The 23,735-nt window shown below is 38.2% G+C and overlaps 1 protein-coding gene across 5 annotated transcripts in view; it reads left to right on the forward strand.

Annotated features, from left to right (window-relative positions):
- NEK11 (NIMA related kinase 11) overlaps positions 1–22,918 on the forward strand; it is an 83,127-nt gene extending 60,209 nt beyond the window's left edge. For all 5 annotated transcript variants that reach the window (XM_058831197.1, XM_058831198.1, XM_058831199.1 and 2 more), the window contains 3 exons: positions 2,011–2,071; positions 8,753–8,849; positions 22,011–22,918. In XM_058831197.1, coding sequence (XP_058687180.1) covers positions 2,011–2,071; positions 8,753–8,849; positions 22,011–22,215 — 363 coding nt within the window. In that variant the 3' untranslated portion in view covers positions 22,216–22,918. The remainder of the gene's footprint in view (positions 1–2,010; positions 2,072–8,752; positions 8,850–22,010) is intronic.
- The last annotated feature ends 817 nt before the right edge of the window (positions 22,919–23,735 follow it).

Here is a 23,735-nt window from a genome sequence, read left to right on the forward strand (position 1 = left end):
ATGCTCCACTGGATTCCTAACACATGTTTTGGCATGGCTTGTTGCTGTTAGGAGTGGAGTTATTTGTCCTGAATCTGAAATGCACAAGCATTCACCCACACTGGCCCTTATGCATGGGAGTGCCTCTCTTCTGGGCATCCATCACAGTCCCTTGTCCATTCCATAGGGCTTTGTTTTCTCTGAAAAAAAAAAAAAAAAATATATATATATATATATATATATTAAAGAAATATATTAAATGAAACAGCTAAATCCTCTTCCGGTGCTAAACCCAAGTGGGGAAAAGACAGGAGTGATGAAAGAGGTGAAAATATATCTTTTGCCTTACAGCATAATAAGAAACCAGCTTTGTTGATATAATTGGAGTAAATATGATGTCCTGTTGTGAGAAGTCAAAGGTTTGGGAATTACAGTCTTTATCCCATTAATTTTTTATTTTAAAAAAGGTTTTATTAGAGCAATAGTGTTGTATATGGTTATTTACTATGTTTTGTCTGTAGATTTGTGGTTAACTGTTAGTGATAATGAAAATAAAAATAATTACAATGTAATATTAGAAGAAAATCAATATAACTTTTTAGTTTTGCATGACAAAGATTTAATAACTTTTTAATGAAGTCCTAATGGTTCTTTTCCTTAGAAGCTCAGAGCAATTATATCTGTAATACTGAGTCTGTCTTAATTCAATATTGAATATGTACTGTGTATATTAACATTATTAATGCATTCCCTAGCATTTCCTGGCTGCAGAATTGGAAACATTTGTACTGACTTGATCCAATCAGGACCCCACAGGCTGCTCCAAAAGGGCAAAGAGGCTCCTTTGAACCTAGGAGCTTGTGGGCTACCTGCTGCAATGGCCAACCAAGAAGCTGATTCCTGCCTCGCAAGCCTCAGCTAAAGTAACAGAACCTGTTTCAGATATAAGCCCATGAAACAAATTGGGGTGAAGAAAAGTTAGTTTATGCTCATCCATAATAGTTCCCACTTGCACCAGAAGGTGTCTGACCAGCTGGAAGTCATTGCCAGCTATTATTGCTGTCCTGTTTAGGTACACTGGCAGTTCCTAAATTGAGAAATTTAGAATGGGCTTTTTAGTAAGATCACTGAAGAACACAAAGCAGATTGTAGAAGTGGAGGTCAATAGAGTTTCTTTTTATTCCATTAAGTCTTAAAGGCATAGAGTGCTGACTATTTTTTTTAATATGCATTTTTGACATATTTTTTAGCAAGGTCAAGATTTTGACTGTCAGTTTTAATAGTCAAGAAATGCTGTGTTGTTAATATAATATGGCAGCATCTTCTATACACTCAGAGTCCAAGTTTTTCTTGGACTTCCATAAAACTGTGATTTATTTCCTGGACAACAATCATTGCTTAATGGTCAGAACTTTAAATTTCATCTGTGTACACAAACAGCATTTCATATGAAAGATATCATGGCAAAACTGTTAGCCATCTGTTCAGTAGCAGAAGACTTGGAATATAAAAATGTTAAAATCTCTTCTTAATTAAAAATTTTTCAATTAGTTGTAGTTACTAGACATGTAAGTAGATGCAATTACGTGAAAGATAAGTATTAATTTGCTGTGGGCAACTATCATAAGCATAAAAAATTTTGGTATAGTTAAAAAGTAAATACTTGCCTTTTTCAATGTAATATTGTTTTAGATATTCCAGGACTAACTGATGATAAAATGCTGATGTATTTTCAGAGACTGCACACCACCCTCCACACTAAATGTATATTCCATGCACAGTTGTTCTAAACACTTGTGTTCTACAAGGAATCTGACTTAAATAGTTTAGTTATTACATCATTCCAAAACCTGATGCTTTAGGAGCAGAAAACATAGAAAATATCCTGGGCAATGTAACTTCTTTAAAGGCTAGTCTTGACACTTACTGGTGTGATATCCTCTATGTTTGTGGGATCATACCCCTGGAACACAGTGTTTGTGTTTAGGTTTGTGCTCACACTAATGCTATTCCTATTTCATTTTTTCACAGGACAGTGATATGGAGGCAATGGTTGAGCACTTGGAGAGTGTCCTGAATAGCAGCTCATTGGGTAAGATGATATATCTTCTTTAGATAGCAACAGTTATTAGCAGTCTGTATGCATCACTGTCCAACTATTTCCATTTTGTAACAAAATAACTCAAAAAATATGATCTCCTTGAAAATTACTTCCTTTATCTACTGCAGAGAAGTATAACCATGCCAAAAGAAATGGCATAAGTATAGTTAAGTACTTTTGTTGAAAATAATAAAGCCATAAAGCATGATAGGCAGAATGTTATTAAAAAAACTTTTAAAAACTTGGCTACTGTCATTTTTTCTCCAGAGGAAAATATTTGAGGATGTGTAAGCTATTTTATAGTTTTTAATCCTGGTAACAATAAGAGAAAATTAATTAAAATATTTAATTTTTAAAAAAATATGGTCAAGGTTTGGATAACACTTAATTTATGTAACAGTATCTCATTACAGGTACAAAGAAAACAGTGAGAATTTAAGTTTGTAATTTAATCTAAAAATCTCTGGCAAAATATTGTCTATAGATTTAGAGTTTGAAAGCCTGGGTTCTTGTGGTCTGCTTAAAAGCTAAAAAGAAAACTTATGTGAAAGAAGGCTATTTACTGTGGCTGCCACAGTCACTGTCCTCAGAGGCCACTGGGTGGGACTGTGCCAGTGTCTAGGTTTGAAAAGACAGGTGTCTGCTAAGGAAGGCAGCAACTTTTCTTGAAATGGAAAAATGTAAACCTGTCCCCCTCCCCTTTTTTTGAATTATTATAATGTTGAAATCAAGGGCATTCAGGCAAAGATATAGGAATAGGAATAAAAGCTTTTTATTAGGAAAATTAAAACAAAAATGCAGTAGTAGAAAAACAAAACACAACAAAACCAACAAAAAAAACAAAAAACAAAAAACAACCAAAAAAACCCACTGAAACCACAGAATAAAAAACCAAAAAACCCCCAAAAACCACTGTCAGTGTCAGAATACAACCTGACACCCTGTTGGTCAGGGTGTTGGTAGCAGTCTGATTAAATGGTGGCTGCAGTCCTCTTGGAGGGACAGATGTACTTTTATTAAAACAATGATCTTGTAGAAGGGCGAAGTTTTCCTCTGAAGGTCTGGTGGTGTAGATGGGTCTTGTTATCTTCTGGGAATCCAGTGGACAAAGGCTGACTGCAGTGCTCCGAGTTTCCGATTATATCCGGGTAGGAATGCTTGGCTCCTCCCCCTGGGTGGATCATCTCCCAATGGGATGATATAATTTTATCAGTCATGCAGTGAGACTCAAGGGCCCATTAACAGAAGATATCTCCCTGGAGGGAGGATGGGTCGCTGCCACACTTAGTTTTAACAGCTGGCCCATTAACAGAAGATATCCCCCTGGAGTTATGAGGGATGGGTCATGGAAGAGATAAAGAACACTGCCCTACTTGGTTTTAACAGATGGTAATAGAATACATGCTTTTGGTTACATCTTGCATTGCAACCCAAGACAGCTAGCAGCAGCCTGAGTGTGAACTGCCTGAAGGGCCAGCTGGGTTCCTAAAGGCTCCCATGGGAACTGCAGCCTCATTTAGCTGCTTCATTTGCACTCATTCAGTTGGGATAAACCTGACTTGGTATTATCTAAAACCACAACACAGGAGACTCCTAGGAAGTCCTCCTTCCAGAGATTCTTCCAGTACGGAGCTCTGTTTCACCCCTGCTTGTGAGCATGGACAGATGGGAAGAGAGAGCCAAAGAAGGAGGACGAAAGGGAGTAATCAAAGTTGTTGCCATCATAGTCTTGTAGCCACTGGTCACCTTCTGGGACCCATGCCAAGAAGACCCTCAGGACTGAATGAAGGAACACTTACATCCAGTTTCTCTTCACACTTAAAGAGAACCCCCTGCCTCCAAATTCTGCACTCATTTATGCATTTGCAACATTACTGTCTGCAATGGGTTTGCAGACGTTGAAATAAGAACAAAATTTTGCTCTGTGCTTCAATATTCTGTCATTTAATTAAAGAAAGGAATTGCCTTGAAGGCTGCTGAGAACATGCAAGAATATTAGCTGAAGACAAACAGTGGAGTTTTAAAACCAATCTTAGTATTAGACACTACCTTATCTTAATCTTTTTCATTCAGTATTAGGGACAAAAAGATGCCCTTTAAAAAATTTTAATATTTAATATTTAATAATTAAATTGTACTTTTATCACTAAAAAATCTTCAACCAGTCTGTGCTGACTTTCTCTAAGCTAAGGTAGTAATTAGGTATGATTTTCTCCAGAGAAATATATGTGATGATAATAAGAGACAAATCTCCTTTTTTCTTTTATCCATTTTTTTTTCCTTTTATCTTTATGCCCAGTGTCACTGAGAAAGTTTAAACTTTCATTATTTTAAGTTCTTCCAAAATCAAGCTATAAACCTGCAGTTGGGGTAAATTTTTTGTGTTTGCTCATGTTCATTTATACCTTGCATATTCTTCACTGGACTCTAAGTTCCCATTACATCAAATTTTTTTTGTATATGGTGCATTTTACATAGGTTAGATGTCTTTTTCACCCTAAAGCTACTTTGTCCCCTTCCAGGTCTGCATTTCTTTAACTGACCACTTGCACATTGTTTTTGCCCGTACTAGCCAGAGCCTCCCTCCTTGTTGTCCCATGCCTGTAGCCCTTTATACCTCATCCTTTGTTCCCACTTTTCCAGGCATCTGCTGTTGTACCAGGCCTGTGCTTCTCTACATTAATTGAATTAACTTAGTTATAAATATGTCTTTCTACGCAGGATACTACTGTCCATCTAAAAAAAAATGGGTTATATGTTACAAGAATAAGTGGAAATTAAATAAAATAGACCACTACATAGTAATTAGAAGAACTACTGCTATAGCTTAAGCAATTAAATCAAAATTTCTGTCAGGACAAGACAAGATCAGACAAAGCCTGAAGCCTTGCAGACTCAGTTCCAGGTGTGTGGCCTGGTGCAAGCAGTGGCACTACCATATGAGTGGGCTACAGACCTACAGCAGAATTATGATGGCTACTCCTGAAACAGTATGGATTTCATGGCAATAATAGGGCAATAGAAGCAGCAATCTGGCCAGGACAGAATTCTTTATAGCATCTTTCATTGTTAAAGCATTACAAAATATTATGAGTAATTTCAAGCGGTTGTTAGAGAATGACCAAGAAGAAAAACTAGAACTTTTATGTCAGCAAAGGACATGATAAAAAGGATGCAATAAACATACATTGTTTTTCAATGGGTGGAATTTGTTTAGAAACCTCAGTGTTCATAAAAGGACTTGGGGGAGGTAACAGAGTTTTCTCCTCAAGAGGTCCCAGAATCACTCCAAGTACCAGAGGTTTTGTGGTTCGCAATTTCTTTTGTGTTGATTACACAGGTCCATGTGAAGTTCATTTGAAATAAGATAGGCCATGCTGGCAAACTAAAAAATTGAGAAGATCCCAGAAAAAAGCTGCAAAAGATAAAGGAGTTTGAAAAAGTAATTTTAAATTTTACTAAATTTGCTTGGCATTAAGGAAGACAAGGTTAGGGGCAGTTGGGTCACTTTTTATTTTTTATGAATCTGGAAAACACATCTGATTCTAATGCTTTGTATCTTGTACAAAAATGCATTGTAGGATCTCACATGTAGCATTGAAAGCTAAAGAAAAGAAATCTGGAATACAAACAGAAGTTCGTGATTCAATGGAGATAACATCTTCACAACACACCATGGCTTATGAAGAGATGCAGTATATGTGTATCACCAATTCTATGGTCATTAGCAGAAATGTTTGTAGGAATGCCTTTGGACCATAATTTATGAAAACTCTTACCAGATAATGCACCTGTGAATAAATTCCTTTCTCTACAGATCCTCAGTGAAAACCTCAAACTGGTGCTCTATCACCTGAGAGGACAAAGATCTTTTGCTCTTTGCCCTATGTTGTTTCTGCAATACTGGATTAGACACTGGGATATATTGAAATACATTTAGAAAGTCACAATACCTGGTTTTGTTTCATTTGGTTTTGCTTAATGGATCAAGAATGATATATTGGATAGAAAATGCAAATAATTATCTGGCAACTTTTTGTGTGTACATGTGTGTACATGTGTGTTCCTTTATGTGGGTACACAAACTGCCTGGAGCTGGGTGCAAAATATATTCTTGTTCAAGTAACTGCTTCTAAGAAAATACCTTTGATGTAGAAGTTGGTATGGTTATGAATCACCTCAGCAAAATTTGTTGAGGTGTGCTGTAGCACCAATGTATCAAGCTCTTAGCAGTCTTCACTGAGAACTTTTTTTAATGATTAACCACACCTTTACAGCATCCTACAATATTCAGGCTGTGCTGCCTTGCAGTAGCCAGAAAATCATATTAAATGGAGAAGAAGATAGAGAGTTTGCACAAAGAGATGAAGTTTTTCTTGGCCAACAGCCAATGTGTAAAATAGACAAAATATTGTTTAGCCAGAAATCCCAGGGGGAAAAAACAAAAAAAGAAAAAAGCAAACAAGAAGAATGTGTTTAATAAGGAAATGTCAGAGGAGAAGGAAATTTTGTAGCAATAAATATACTGAATTCACTAAACAGAAAGAATATGCTGAGCTCTTACTACAGTGATATATCCTGTAATAATAGTAATGCCAGAATTTATCTGGTGCCCCTGGTTAAATGTAGTCTTTCTTCAGAGACTGCAAGGTTTGTATTTTCCTTAGGCCGCTGGTGCTCAGGGCATCAATTTTTAATTGGTTTCAGAGCACCAAAGCCCTACATCTGGGCCTTAATACTGCCCCAACTGAGAGAGGAGCGTGCAGCCCAGTAAGTCACGAGCACTGCTTTGCACAGCACCTGGGGTTTCCTCAGAGCTGTCCTGAGGATAGCTGAATTTTCCAATGTCATTAAAGGAGTTGAATGCTTACAGACTCCATGTAAAAACACATGGATATGCATTTGCACTGTTACAGTAAATTATCAGGGAATATTTTTTGCATTAGTGGGTGAAATAATTGGTTGCCAGTAAGAACTGGGCTTGTAATTTTTTCATCTTTTAAACTACATGAATTATACCTGAGTTGTGTAAGGCAACAGAAAACTCCTAGCCATTAGGTGTAAAGATAAGCTAGAAAAATGTTTTTAAATGTGCAATTGTTTGTCCATCCTGCTAACAGAATCAAAAATCCATTTCTTCTGTGCTTCCAAGCTTCTGAATCCAGCAGACACTCACTGTGAGTGATTCAGTAGGATCACTCATGATGGAAACTTTTAATCTCAGTATTCAAATGGATATGATCAGGGTCTAGAATCATGTAAGGCATAGGAGCTTAACTGTTGGGAGAGCCATGGTTACACATTCCAGGGAAACATTTAGTGTTCTCTGGGGGTGTCTATACCAGCAAGCTCCCTCTGGCTGCATGTGATCCCTTTAATGCAATCCAAACTAAGCCAAATCCCAGCTGAGTCCCAGCTAAAAACCCCTGGTGGAAGGGAGTGTGTGTTCATTTCGACAAGACATTGTGTTAACATGTTTGACTTTTGGCTTGTTCCTACACTATGCAAAGCCCTCCCATGCCTGTTCAGAACTTGGGCCCTGTGTGGCACAGCCCACTCATTTACACCTTGATACATCTCCTGTTTTGGGAAGTGAAATCCTAATGCCAAACAATTTGCAAGAAGAAGCTAAAATAGCTGCTTTGTTCAGCCTAACAAACTGAAAGCTGAAATAGGATCTCTTTTTCCAATTATAAAGAAATTAAAGGAGTATGCAAAAGGCAAGGAAAGAACTACGTAAGCCAAGGGAAAGTACTGGCACAGGAGGAAAATGAGCATGAGCTGCTCAATAAAGAAATTTTATCAGGAAATAAAAAGGGAGATTTTAGCCACTAGCTCCCAGTGAGGCTTTGAAATTGTCTTTCAATGATAGCAGTCAGGGAAAAAAGTACATACATTTCTTAGGAAAACCACAGTCTTATATGATGGGATGACTACATGAAATTGCAGCATATTTGAGCTGATAACCCAGACAGTCCTCTGTGATTCAGCACTTCTGTGTTCCTGTGGAGGAGTTCCTCAGTGGTATGTGAGCCCTAAGTCCTGAAATAATGCAGCAGCTCACAGGGCCTGCAAACAGAAAGAGTGGAAATGTGTGTTTATGCATGTGTGTATTTCTTACACATACATATGTATTTACATATACAGTATGTTTTTATACATATATATATGTATTCATACATAAAAAGAGTACCTTTATCTGAAGGAGAAACTGATGTTGTAAGATAAATCCTTCCAGTTTACAGTGATGATCAAGCTCAAGGAGAGACTTTCCTGTTAGGATGAATGTTCTTGTTCTTAAAGATAAGTAAAAAAATAATGGGAGAAAATGCATATGGTCTCAGAAAATTTAATTTTATTGTGTATTTATCCATCTCAGCACTTCCTCAAGTGATTGTCCTTTCTGTTGTAATTCCTTGTGTATTATACAGAAGGAAAATTATTATTATTATTATTATTATTATTATGGTGCCTTTAAGCTATAAACCTACTTGGCCCTCAGAAAGGAGTTGCCCTCAATGTACATTTAATAATTTAATTAATCTTTAATTAATGTGGCATTGCCTTGTGAGAAACAGGAATAGTCTTCCTCCTTCTGACTGCCCTTGATTCTGCAGTAGAGCTCATGGGATGAAGGTGAATAAGCTTGTGTGTCTGTGCATTGATTTGTAGGCTCGAGGACTGTCACCGGAGTGTCTCCAGGGGTGCCCCAGGGATTCAGAGCTCTCAACAGCACAATGGCTGAGACCAAGCTGAAACACATGAGGGAGTAAGTAGCATATTTATGTGTTACCAATGTGCAGGCAAAGAATATGGATTTGAAAAACTGCAAAGCGCAGCAAATAAAACCCAAAAATACCATCAACAAAAAGAAGTGGAAGGTAAGGTGTTTAGAGACTTGCTTACTTGCCTCCAGAGAGGATGAAAGCTGACCCTCACTTCTGATTGCTTTCTTGTAAGCTGAACAATCACTGACATTCTTCTAGGATCCCGTTTGCCTTTCCTGCTGTTGGTGTCATTCTGAATTTCACTTGCTGTATTAGCACAGCCCATGCCCATAAATCACCTGCAGATGTACACATTACCATCACATTTGCTCCCTCACCCACACTTCATTCTTGCCTGGAATGAAGAGTAAGTGGGTTTGTTTCCCATGGTGATATGATGTTTTAAACTAACCAAAATTGCTGCTGTTTTCTGGGATTTTCAAAAGAGAGAGAGGAATGTATATGGGCAGTTCCCTTTGAAACTCATTGTCTACCTGTTTTCAACATTGCTGAAATCCCAGCTTTATTTATAAAGGTTTCAGTGTCTTAATAAAACAAAGTTCTGTGCTTCCTTTCTAGAATATACTGGTTAATGTACCTTGAGCCTTTATCTTGATTCAGTAATTTCTGTCCTTCCAAGATTTATTGCATCCTAACTTAGGTGCTGATCAGATAATCATAGTGATGTGTATTATTTTTGAGCTCAAATATTCTTTGCAATGTTGCAAGATTCAACTGCTCTCAGAATGTAAACTCTTTAAAAAAGGGCAATTTTTTCTCTTGTGTAGGTGGACAGTGCCAATAATGTGGTGGATGTTACTGGAATACAAATAAGTTCAAACAGTAGATGCTAATAGTTATTTAAGTGAGCTCTCTGAAGAAAATGAGTAGAATTCCAACAGCATTGATAGCAATCGCTGTTTAAAACAAATCACCATGTACTTCAGGAAAATACCAATCACATCTATTCCTGATAGAAGTTGTTTTGTTTTATATTATTTCAAAATGCAGCAGCTCCCAGGGTTTCACTTCATGGCTTACTCTTTATTGTGCAACCAGTCTCAGGTCTCACAGCCTTCCACTTACACTGCTTTCCATTCTCCTTTCATGGAAACTACTAATAAAAATAAATTAATGCAGTCTGTTGTCCCAGCTACTTACAAGGTGAGATTTTTAGTCAAAATGCCTACTAAACTTACAGATTTCATCCAGTGTTCTCATGGTTCCTGGATAAAACTTAAAATATTTGAACTTCATGATCATTGCTTTTAGGGCTGAGGTATGATTAGATCACTTCTTTCTAATTCTTTTTTTCCAGTACTGTTTCATGGTTTTCATGATTTGTTGTGACTCACAATATTGTCTTTTCTCCAAAGCATAGCATGACTTTTTTTATTTTCTAAATACATAAAGGTGAGAAAGGACTTAATTGCTTGGAATGTAAAGTTTTAAGGAACAAGTCAAGGAGAAGAGTACCCAGCATGTGTAGTCAAGGAGATCCCTGCAAACTCTGATCCATGACCAATCTGCACACAGGGCACAGTAGGGTTTTCACTGGTGAGAAGGAAGTACATTTGGTTATGAATCAATACATAAAGCCACAGCTTCTCTGCTCATCCCTCAGCAAACCTCATATGATGTGTTTGTTGAATGCTATCCACACAACAGTGCCACATAAGCAAGGCTAATGTAATTTAGACCTGTGCTATTCAGTTTTAGTCAGGTAGATGCAGACTCCGGGTGGGCGGCTCTTCCAGATAACAGCTTCTGATGAAAGAGAAAATGTGGGGGATTTGTCTTACAGAAACTGAATAGCTGGAGTTCCTAAAAAGAAAGGGAAGAGCAGAGCAGGAGAGATAAAGTGGAGGTGCAGTGAAATCTGTTTGTCAAGTCACTCTAGAATGAGAACTATGAAGGTTTGGGATTTGCACTGTTTTCAGATGTTAGGAGCAATAGATTCTGATGAGGGAGACTCCTGTCATGAACTGCTCATAAAGAAAGTTTGTGCCCACACATTACAGATTACATTACCGGAAGAAAGTGTCAGTAGGTCTGATAAAATGGTAGATTAATCTAAACCAACACAAGGTCTAACAGTTAAAGTGCCTTTTAGCCATGTACAATTGATGCATGAATAATGTCAGCTTGCAAACCACTGTACCAAGGCAGTCACTTGACAAGATGTTATATGCTCATTCCTGGAGTTACTGCAGCATAATTCACTAAATGCCTTCTTTGACTTGCTGTGTATCAGAGCATCAATTTAGGAGGTTTCTACTGTATTCTTATGCAGGACTTGACAAGGATACTCAGGTGAGAGTGAAGCTCTGCTAAAAATCTTAATGGGAATATAGAAGGAAACCACTGAACCCTGGTAGGAGTGTTTGGTGTCCTCCTATTTTAAGTGAAAAGAAATGGCTGTTTTTTCACTACAGGCCCTAAATATTTCCCCTGACTTTTTCTTTCCAATTACCACTGCACTCTCTGTTCCAGTTGATCACATGCAGCATCAATGTGAATTGATGTCTTCTCAGTAAAAGTCATGATAAAATCACCAACTCCAGTGATAACAATTTCTAGTTTGTTATATTTGGCATCAGAATTCATTGTAGAATTTATAAGAGCAGAGTTTTAACTTTACCCTTCAAGAGTTCATTGACTCCACAAAAATCTCCAGTGCTAAGCATTTCGATGTTGGGATCTGTAGTGTTGATAAGAAATCTCCATTTTTTGAACTAGCTCCCACCAAGGCTACCATTATGCTCCTTCCCAGCCTTACATGCCAGCAGCAAGAAATCAACCAAATATAGAAATAGGAGCTGTGAGACTCTTATTCCTCATAATGGGCTTTGAAAACAAGGAATCATGTTAGATGCAGGAAATGGGAGGAGGCATTTCCTGGCATTTTCTGTCCTGGCCACCATCTAATTCTTGTGGTGGTTCCCATCCTTGATGGTACAAGGCAATGTGGTGGATGCTGAGTCTGAGAAGCGTTACTGCCACATGGTATCCAGAGCCAAGTTATCTTCATGGAGAGATCCATGAAGACAAACAAATGACTGTTCCACTGAGGTTCCCCTATAGAGATTTTCCAACTATGCATCTCAGGAGAGAATCACACTGTTCTTCAGAAGCAACTCCTCATGCCAAAGCATTTTTCCCCTGTCAGATTAAATTGTAGTAGCACCCATTAATTTTTTCCCCTGAGGTCCATACAAAAAGCTTAGTACAGATGGTTTTGTGCTTCTTTGTAGAGATATCCATGAATATCTACAATGAGTCATTTTAATAGCTATGAACTTTAATATGCACTTTAGAATTCAATAAAATGTATGGCAGTAAAAGGAAAAGGCTTTTATGCCCCAAATTTTAAGTAAATTAAAATCCTTTAGCCCAGCAGTAAGCACCTCTTAGTCATTCCCCAAAGTCTTATGCACAGCAGCATACCACGATCAGGCAAAAGACTTCATCATCCCCTGCTGAGTGTAAGTAAAGCAGTCTTTCAGAAGTCATGAAGAAAAGGCATTGGGTGATATTTTTATTCTGCTCCTGTGAATGCTCGTAACACTATTGGTTTAGACTCATGAGGAGTATGTATATATGCTTCTTGTGCTTTGATGCTGCCATCAAATGCATCATCTATCTTAAAAATTCAGAAATAAAGGTCATTTTGAGGTCATTCAGTAGGCACTAGATGTTCTTGAGGTAAGTAGTCCTAAAATGCCAGAAGTATAGAAGACTTTTTGTATATTTATTCGTGCAATTAAAAAAAAAAAATTGCAGTAAAGAAAGTGTTTACTTGATATATTATTTCAATTTATGCAGAGTGGACCTTTCTGAGCCAACTGAAACTGGTTTTGTTATGGAGGTCATTGAGGGCAGCTTTAGTGAAGACAGAAGTCATAAATACAGAAAAGCTAATTGTTTTTTAAGATTTTTATTTAAAAACTTATCAGTGACCTTTTGATTGCTATTGACTGTCATGCTGTAGGTATCATGATGTAAACTTGCTTGAGAAAAAAGATATCTTTTCACAGACAAAAGACATATTTGGTAAGGAATTTTACTGACACTATCAGAGCTACCATGTTTTTGCAGGTAAATAGAGTACTCTTGAAGGTGTTGATCGTGAAATGTTTTTGAGCATTGAATTTCCTCTGACACACATCACAGCATTCTGTCCAACACTTCATTTTCAGGTAATAATTTCTGTCTGGTGATCCCAAGACATCTTACAGCATGACTATAGTTTTCTGCATCTCATGGGCTAAGCCAAAATTTTATTTACATATCCATCTTCCTTGTCACAGTTTCTCACACCTCATTTTTAAAGGCTAGTCTCAAATGAGTGTAATGAGTTCATTATGGAAACAAATTAAGCATCTTAGTCCAAGAGGTTCTCTTTCTTTTACTGAAAATCTATTTTAAGGTAATTGCACCATTACCTTCCAGACCCAAATCTGAAGAAAGTATTTTGGGTTTGCTGTTTGCTTTACAAGCAAAGGAGAATACAATAAACTCAGTGGGAACATTGAAAGATTGAACCCTGCCTGTGTGTGACCAAGCTGGGATATTGGTTCTTGGTTTCTGTCAGGGAGGTGTGAGTGCTGCGTTCTGGGGCTGCAGGATCATGTGCAGGGAGGCTACACTTACCAGTGACCGACATGGGACACCAACAAGATGGGCTTCTGCTCAGGAAACCATTTATTCAGCACAGGAACCAACTCAGCTTAAATCCGGAGACAGAGAGCCCCAAAGAGAGGCAGGGTGATGGGTTTTGTGGGACAGAGCCAGGGTGGAGTTGAAGGTCAGGGACTAATAGGGACAGAGTAAGGGAGAAACCCCAGGGGCTCAAACCCAATCAGAACACCCTGGGCTGCCACCCCATGAAGGGTCCAGCGTGAAGAAATTCTTCCTGGGCTCACAGAGCCTATCACCCAAGGCAGAGGAATGGAAATCATTCTCCCTGGGCTTTAAAGCTACGCCTCTAATAATGCTTATCTGAAACTAAATCTCGGCCTCCCTGGGCTGGGGACACCTCACAAATAAGTGAATGCTCTTGGCTCAGGAGTCGTTGCTGTCCCGAGGCAATGACTGAAAGAGAAATTTGGAATAGGTAAATCCTGGGCTTCTCCTGCCTAGGAAGAAATTAAGCTGAGTGAGACAGTGTCTGCTGCTCAGAAGCATAGGAGTCCTCTGCAGCAGAAGCAGCACTAACCCCTCAAGGCCAAAGCTGCAGCTTTGGCTAATAATAGTCTAATTCCTCAGGCATTTTCTATGGGTCTTTGTTCAGCTTCTTCCCACTGTCCATACTCCTCCCCTTTCTGCGACAAAAATGGGCTGCTTCTCTTGTTGGCACTTTGCCTCTTACACTGCTCCTCTCCATCCTGCATCTGAGGATGGGAAGAGCGCATCACCTGCCAACACCATAATTTCAGCAGTTCTTAGCAGCTTTACATTTGTTATGGTACACTTTGAAATGAATAATGAGAACAAACTTGGTAGTTAGAGTGAGTGAGTATTGGGGCACAATTAATGTTTGATGCATTTTCTTGGGATGCTCATCTTTTTCCCATTTTACTTGAACCTCAGGTCATATCCTTAAAATGGTGTGTAATATTTTGTGAATTTGCTTAGATACATAAAGAAAACACAGATTATTTTTCATCTTCTCTGCTCAACTGTATGTCATAGATCCATGAGTCATTCTGTTATTCTGAATTTTTAAGGACTTTTTTTTGTAAGGGGACAGTAACATTATGATTCCTTTAGCACTAGAGAGTTTTTATTCACTTTGAAAATTGCATTTCAGTAGCAAAACTCCTAAAATTTTAAGCATAGATTCACTTATTTTAAAATGTCAAGTGGCCCCAAACACTCAAAAGATTCAGAGAATTAGACTTCTTTTTGTTTTGTACACAAAGCATAGCTTACCTAGTTTCTCATGCTGCGCATACATAATGCAGAGACTGAGCTATTCAGATTTCCAGCACCTTGATTTTGTCAATAGTTTGCAAACGCGAAAATGCTTTCACGCAGCATTAATTATATCGTCCGTTTTCAATACGGAACCACTCGAAGAATTTTGACTGTTTTTACTAGAATAGTATTGCAACCTTGGGAAGTTTACTTGAGAGAAATAAAAGTAGGGAACTTTCCAAGAGGTTTGATGCAGGAATGACCAGGGCTCTCTTTTCAAAGATATAAAATGTTTGTTTTTTAGGAAAAAAAAAAGTACTAGACTTCTGTCTATGTCTTTAAATGCCTGAACCACTCTGTGAAGCTTGTCTTCTTTTGATGCAGACCTAGAAGAAAATGATTGTGTAAATCTTTCTAGGCCTTTCTGAAAATCACAGATCTACTGTCCATAGTTGGTAATTGTTTTCCTTTTTTTCTCTTTAGAATGGTGTCATCGTGGAATTGTATGGCTCTGCCAAAACGTGAATTTGGCTTAGCCCTGTTTTGTGCTAGGAACTTTTTAAAGGCCTACAGATGTGAAAAGAGACCTGAAAGAAGTTGTGGACTTAATCCACTTAGCTTCAGACCCCATTGGGTGGATATAGATGTGAATTTACCTCAAATGGTTGATGTTCGAAAAACTGTTTGCATAAAACCTTACCTAAACGGTTTGGGAGTCTTTTTGTGTATATGTTAGTGTCTATTTTTAAGTGACTTCAATATTTGTCATAATTAGACATCTCACATTACACAGCAGTTGGTATTTTTTAGCTTTAAAATGTCTTTCTGATTGGATTGTTTAATAGTATTTTTACTGTAACCTTTTATGCACGTTTAGCATAGCTCAGAGCTTGAATGCTGCTTCACTTCCCTCTGTGGCTGTACAGTGCTCAAGCCCAGCAGGAAATTTTGTGAGTAAATTACTGTGGTGTTTGTGATATTTCTGTCAAGAACTGTCCATCTCCATACCAGCTGATTACATTAATTTCTCAATTGAAGCACCTGACTCATTGACAACTTTTTAATGAGACTGACTTATTGCTAACTCAGAAATGCATTATTTTAGATCCAGTAGTAACACTTAATAGAATATGGCTAAAGATAATGCTTGGATTGAGAAAAAATGCATATATAGTTATAAATATTCTGATTGTTTCTTTGTAATGCATAAATACTTTTTTTATTTCTCTGATAGGCAAATTGTTGGTTTTAAAACTATTATTTTGGTATGAAATCCTAAGTCAGGAGAGACCCTCTCCCAGTATTAATCCATGTAAAAGGAAATCAGCATTAACTCTGTGTTACCACACAGATGAACAAAGGAGAATGCAGTTATATTCTTAAATTCTTACAAGATCTGCATGTAGGTATGGAGTTTTCAGAGGTAACTACTGTATCCTCACATGCTCACATTCAGGAATTAGCTGTATATTGTGCTGCTTTTTAGACACACCTTTATAAAACAAATGCATTGATAAACAAAGCAAATAACATCAAGTATGTGTTAAGTGTGCCATGAATTCCTGCTTGATCTTGATCAGTGGTGCTGAAGGAATTAAACTGATGACTTTTCAAAGATTCTTTGAATGCCATGGCACTGTTAAAAATCAGAATGTTGTTTAAAATAATTATAGAAAGACTAGGAAATCTCAAACTGTGTATAAAGCTGCTGCAGCTCAGGGACGTGTGTTTCAGGTAATTCCCCATGGCCACAGTGTAACACAGTGAAACAGTGCCCACCCTACCTCATGAAGAATAGCGCTATAGAAGCAAATATATTTCCTCTTATTTTTAGTACAGGTAGTAAATTTCTTAATATAGGAAGACTTTAAAATTGCAGTATTCAGGCTTGATTTAAATGACTGTGTTTTGTTGTAATTTGTTTCCTTCTGTGGGAAAAGCTAAAAGAAGCACATTTTCTCTTATGATAAAGCATCTTCTAAATTCGTAGTAGCTAGAATTCAACTAACAGCTCTAAATTCTAACTAGCGCTTCTTCCAAGAGCAGTTGTCAGCTTCAATTCCTATTTTATAAATTCATTTATCTCTGAGCATGAGGTGCATGGAGAATATTATTGTTGATATTTCTTCACCTGTGTGTCTACATCTTTTAATAATAAGATCTTTCTTAACTCATGGGAAAACACGTCCCAAATATGCTTTAGATTTTTCAGGTCTTTGAAGCAGGACATCAGAGAGTTTTGTTTGCAATCAAATTATGGTGTGTTAATTCAGGAATTATGAAGTAATTAAGGATGAATTAGGAAAATTATCCTTGTGTTTTCAAGTGAAGAAATTTTCATTCAGCAGTAATATGAGGATAGTCGAAGTCCATTGAGGCTTGAAGGTGAAAATGGAGGCTAATATTAGTAATTCGTATGTCTTTTCTTACTAGCTTTTATATCATAATACTTTCCATTACCTTTTCTTTTTTTTTTTAATAAGCTCTTTTCTTACTTAGCCATTTTTTTCACATTCCCAAGACTAAACAGCTGCCAGAACTAGAAATGTTTTGCCCTACCTTTAGATATAAGTTCCTAAAACCTGAATCATGGAACTTATTATGTCCTTCTCCTAGCAGATCTCAAGGGGTCTTTAAACAGCAACAGAGAAGTTATGTTGGAAATGAAGATTTGAACCCAGAGCCATTTCTTTCAAGTGTCAAAGTTTTAATCATTCATAGTCAGTAATGCCAGCAAACAGAATGACAGAAAAGATAACTTGAGAGGACAGAGATCTTTTGTGTTCTGACTGAGATAAACCTGTTTGTTTACTGAACCATGAGATGCTGTACCAGATATCTTAAGATTTTCTGGTACAGTTAGAAAACAATATTTTGTATGAGACTAAGGATATGTAATTTCCTGATTCTTTTGCAAAGTCATCTCAGGAGATAAATGTAACAATCTTTTTCACTGAGATTCATATCAGTACTGGTTAGCTGCAAAGTGGCATGATTGTACTGTTTTAAAGAGAAATATGAGGTTAATAAATTGATGCTTGGAAATACCATTAATTCAGGGACAAATCATTGTTGGATGTGTTGATGAGAATACTAAAGAATACTGCAGGACTCCATGGGGTTAGCTCCTTGAGTTAGGAAGAACAGAATTAAGAGACCTCTACTGAAATTATTCTTTCAAAGATCCCTGCACATGCTTTTATGCTCCATGAGGCAAATTCAACACAGATTTGTGCTCTGCTTTACAATGTGCTCTTTCAGTGGTGGATGCAGGTGGCCTGGCTGCATTCAAAAGGATAAATAAATGCCCAGTGGAATGGGTATTCCATGTCCAGAAAGTTTCTTCGTTAAGTTTTGCATTGATGTGGGCATGAGTAACTGGTATTTTGAAATAACTGAATTTTCTGTTTTTCTTAGGAGCAGTGTGTTTGTTGCCTGTTGTGGCAGGGGTGAGATGGTATTGCTGATGCCTGATCTGGAGGGACTTTCATGGTGTTACTACTCTGGTGTGCTCAGTAGTGGCTTGTGCAGAGCCTGTCCTTGCACGGACCACACGCTCTCTATCTGAAGGGGATCCCAGTGAGACCAGGATGGCTTTAGATGATAGTTGTCATCGTGCCAAATGACACTGGAAAGTGAGAAGCTGAAAAACCCTTTAGCTGCTGATTTGTGTAGTAGCTACCCTTCAAGGCAGGTCATGACAAGTTGTTGAGAAATATTAACCTGGCTTCTAACACCCATGGAGGAGCACACACTTCAGCATTAATCTTGTTTTGTGGCTTTTGTCAGTGTGGAATAAAGGTAGGTGTAATGTAATTGATCTCTAAGCCAGAAAGGAGATGTTAATAAGTAGCTGGTAGCAGAATAATCAAAATAAAGACCTGTGGGATAATAGAGAATTCTTTGTTCACTTAGGAAAGATTTACAACTTCCTCAGCCAGCTGAGAATACAACATTATTATATTGTCAAATTTTAGTAATTTTGCACTGATGCGTAGAAAATCAACTGCAAATCACCAGATAGCCTGATAAATTCATTTAGGTCCAATGACTTGGAATGGTTTTAGACACACTGTGTCTTAAAATTGCAGTTCTCAAGGTTCCGATTTAGCTCCCCTCTAACTCCAGGGGTGCCTATGATTTTGCTGATGTTCTTTACTGCATCTTGCATACTCAAAAGCGCCTTATCCTTGATAGAACCAAGTCTCTATTTTATGTCCATGCTCCATAATTATCCACAAATCAAATGTCAATATGGTGTTTGGGTCTCATTGCAGTTAATTTTCTCAGGCATGTGTTGTGTGCTGCATGAGAGCTGGCAACAAGAGGCTAATTTTTTTTCAGGCAACATCTTCCATGGGTGACAGTGTCCTCAGACTGGCAATATCTGCTGTGCAGCCAGTGGGTTGATGGTCACAGCATGTCCCCAGCCCTGTGCCTCCTCTGCCTGGAGCACTGGGACTGCTCTCTGCAGCCAGGAATGGGGGGAGTTGAGCTCAATGGATCCCTCCATCTAAGACTGTAACAAGAAAAGAAAAAAAACAATCTGAGATACGACATTTAAGCACAGTACTGAGTATTGCCTGAAGCCAGACCCTTGATTGGTAGAGCCTGATGTAATTTCTTGGATTTTAAGACACTGAAAACCAATTTTGGCCAGTGTGGGATGGAGGTCTGGCCCACAGTCTTTCACAGTAGTGAAATCCCAGATGTCAGGTATCCCCTTTGTTCGTGTTGTCTTGGCTAAAAAAGAGATGATGACTCACAGTGAGTTTGTAGGTGAGTAAGCTATAGGATAGCATGAGGAGTGTGCCAGTAAATCAGAAAACATGAATGGCCAAATGGGACTGTAAATGAGAGTTCTGCACTTCTTCTCACACCACATTTGGTGGTAAGGCTTTGATTCTTTTCCAGACATTTAGTGCAGGTATCCCATATTTCATGTGAAATAGCAATCTGTAATTGTGCCTCTCCAGGATTTTACATGGGTGGACAAATATCCCCTAGCACAGGATCAGGGCCATAATAGACAAACCTCACTTTCCAGGAAGCGCCGTCCCCCCTCCCTCCATCAGGATGATAGATTCACTTGGTGATGCCTCTTTGGCATTTACTCTCTGATATCCCACACTTCTGCCTCTCAAGTCCAAACAGAGCCTGATATCTTCTTTTGTAAAAGCAGGTTATAATTTTCGTTGCCTACCCTGTAATTTTCAACCTATGAACATTTTCCCCTTAATTGTATTGTATCAGCTATTATACAGATTAGCTGGTTTGCATGCTCTGCCAAGCTGAACAGAGAAGATTCAAGTCTGCAGGTCACATTTGTTAGCAGAAGCAATACTCCCAAGGTGTATGTTTGCTTAATTTTTCATCTTGAAATAGACAGGACTGCCAAAAATTAAACATACTTGTCTAAGAGGGAGAGAGGAGTCATTAGAGGCACTGATAAGTAGCAGTGATTTCAGGATAGCTTTTCATGTATTGATTTTTAACTATTGGAGAGAAATAGTGATATTTTTGATAATGTTTTCTGAATAAATGTACATTGTCAAATCTCCGTTTAGCTTTCAGTGGTAATCCAATCTCTAGGCTTCTAGCATCGGAGAATTTATTCTTTCCAACAGTTTTTATTTTCTCCTAAACAACATTCTTGGTAGAAAAAAAAGCAATTTCTAGTTACAGGAAGCAGGACTGAGTTAGGTCTAGACCTGTAGAGATTCCAGCTTGGCCCTGTGACTTCTGATCCTGGGTCTTGGCTTTCTCTGCCCCAGGTTCCTGATCTGCCTCTGTGTCAGGAGCCAGCAGAGGAGTGCCCTGAAGTCAAAGGGGCATCACACCTGGGCACGACGGAGGTGCTAGAAAGGCAAAGAGCTGGTGGGATGGGAGAAGTTTGAGGAGCAATAAATTAGAATTCTTTGCAATGTTTTCATAAGAATTGGGGAATTTATATAATATGGAACTCTTACTGGCTGACTTTTCACTGTGATGATGTTTTTCCTCAGCAATAACAGGATGGCCACTGATAAAAAGCAACTACACCATTAGGCTGATTATGCTATTGGGTGAGAAGAGTTGACCTTGCCCTGGTGTTAGACATGTAGCAAAATCAGTACAAAACCAGGAAAAACTACAGCTGCAGTTTGTGAAGTTGTTGTTGGGAGTTAGGTTTAACTATTTAAACTGCTATGGGAAGTGTGCCTGCTCCCATGTGCACATTTACTGAGGTTCTAAGCCTTAATGCTGGCGCCAGGAGACATCTCTGATCCCTTTCTCTGCCTCTGTATAGATCATCCTTGGTACAGCCACAAGCTGAAGGTGTCCCAGCTCCTGCTGCCTCAAGCACTGGCTGGGAAGCCTACTGCTGGCACCTTATGACATGGTTCCCTTCAAATATTGCCTTTTTGTCTAAAAGACAACCAGCTCTTAACTGCTCTAACATATAAAGGCTCAGTGAAAAAATCCAAGTCAGAAGCATGAAGAACAGGCAGATAGTCTCCGATACACTGAAGGAAAATTACCCTGGTATTTTCATCAAAATATGAAGCCATCACTGAGTGACAAATTGTACGTTACCTGTGATACATGAATGTAAATATGTTTTTCCTTTAGGAGGAAGAAAGGCTGTTCATTGTCTTGCAGTTTTCAAATGGGTCTTTTTTTATAAATCAATATTAAGATGCTGTGAGTGTGTGTTTTGTCACTGAGTTATATATCTGGGTTCTGATAAAAGGAGCACTGTAGAAAAGAAAAAAGTGTCAAGTTAGCTCATGCTGAGCTTGTACAACGTTTTTCTTGTATTTGATAGAAGCTAAAATAAAGAAATGAATAACAAAGTGTGCTCACATAAAATGCCACTGGGTGTTCAGCTGACTGGGGTAGCTTCTTTTGGTTTTGATGAAATCCGGAGGCAGTAATATATGTGTGTTTACCAGACTTGTAGATAAAATCATCTGGCACACTCAGCATGAAGAGGATTATTGGATTGTAACAATGAAGATGGCCATGCTTCCCATGATTTTGCTATGGCCAGGTTTTTACTCTTGGGCTCTTTGTATAGCAAGTAATCACGGAGAAAGTCACCAGAAAACTTTAGTTCCTTTCACTGTCAGGTAAACGAGGTGCATCATGATATTATTTTAATCAAACCTACATTTAGAAGAAATCTGCACTAGTCAATTCTTGTGTTACTATATAACATGAATTAACTTTTACTTGACTTTTTCTATAATATTTATCCCCAGATCTGCCATTGGGAAGCTGGGAGTAGAGACATTTGAGGCGGTGTACAGCTGCCTCAAGGAAGCGAGACAGCAGAATGCCAGTGAGGAGGAGATCAGGAGCTGTTTGGAGAAACTGGTTTCTAGAGCAAGTGATTGCTTCGAAGTGGATCAGCTGCTCTACTTCGAGGAACAGCTACAGGCTGCAGAGCCACACCTGCAGCTGTAACAGTGTGTCAGCAACAGCTGGAAATCGTGTTGGGGGGAAAGGGGCCTCCTTCAGGCCAGCAGGCAAGTACACAAGGTGTTTGGAGGACAGTGCTGAAGGTAATGTAGTACATAGGCATGTAGGTAAGCCTCATTTGAGAGTCCAGACTGCAGTGAGAAGTGGATAAATATGGATTGAATTTCAGGGGCAGGAAGAAGAACAAATATTTGGGACAGTGGAGGGGAGGATTCATAGTTACCCTGTCCACTTTTTCTGCCACTTAAAACATAAGGAAGGGTGTTCTAGGCTGTGTCTGGATGCCAGTCCTGCACTCAGAGCATCTGTGGCAAAGCTGCCTCTGGTGGAATGATGCAGGATTAGACTCCAACTGCTGTTGATTTCTGGTCCTTGTGATATTTAAGTCCATAATTTTTGTAATTTGGCAGATTTACTCTTAAACATGTATGTATGGCCACTCAGCCCCTAATTGTCTTGTTGTTATTGATTGTTCAAAAGGGCTGCATTTAACCTGATGTTCAAAGGAATTGTGGAAATACATACATATGTGCATATTTTTATACATATATGCATGCTCACATACACAGGGATATATTTTCATAATGACAGAAGTATGCCTGGTCATACACTGTACTTGTATAGAGTTTTGGATTAAATTCATTCTTCAAAAATGGAATAATAAACTGATTTTTTTTTCTGCCTTGCACATTTTTCCTGTTAATGTTCTTTCTTAGTGTTTATGCTCCCTTCTTCAAATGCATCCCACTCCTGCTGATTTCAACTGTATATCAAGCTCTGATTATATACCTGATGTTTTCCTCTACCTCTTCCTTCCTTATTCTGCATTCTGAGCTCCTTCCTCTATCTGTGTAAAGGACTAAAGGTTAACAAAGTCATATGATTGGTAAAGGAATCTGAAATTAATTGTAGACCAAATGAATTTTAGGCATTGAGCCATTATCATAATCCTTATGCTTCCTGCTTTTTCACCACAACTCTGAAAGGACTTTGGGACTGTATTAAATAAATTAGAGAAAATTCTTATTAAGAATATCAAAAAACCATTTCTATTTGACCTGAGTTATTTACAGTGAAGTATACCAGTATTGATGGTTAATTAAGAAGTGCTACTGATCCATCTCTATGACATGTCTTAAGAACAAAGCAAAAGGCAAGTAGAGTCATCTAAATCTATTTTAGCAGCAGCATAAGCTGAGGAGGCAAAAGGCACGTCCAGCTACAGATGATGTGACACTATACTTCCAGCTCAAAGTAATAAGAGATTCTGGCATATGTCATCTTTTTCTAGCTTCAGCTTCTGTTTGGAATACACAGTGTTACAAACCAGAGACTAAAGTCCACTATGATGTTCACTGAGGTAGGGAAACATTTGTTTGTCAGGTTTCAGTCTCTTTCCTATTATTTCTTCTTGACTTACACTCCCCATCCTTCTCAATGTTGTGCATGTGTGCCTGATTCGGTATTTTCTACATAACTTAAGACCATTTTAAAACAGAAGTGCT

The sequence above is a fragment of the Poecile atricapillus genome, chromosome 2 (genome assembly GCF_030490865.1).
Source record: "Poecile atricapillus isolate bPoeAtr1 chromosome 2, bPoeAtr1.hap1, whole genome shotgun sequence".
Taxonomy (NCBI): Eukaryota; Metazoa; Chordata; class Aves; order Passeriformes; family Paridae; genus Poecile; species Poecile atricapillus.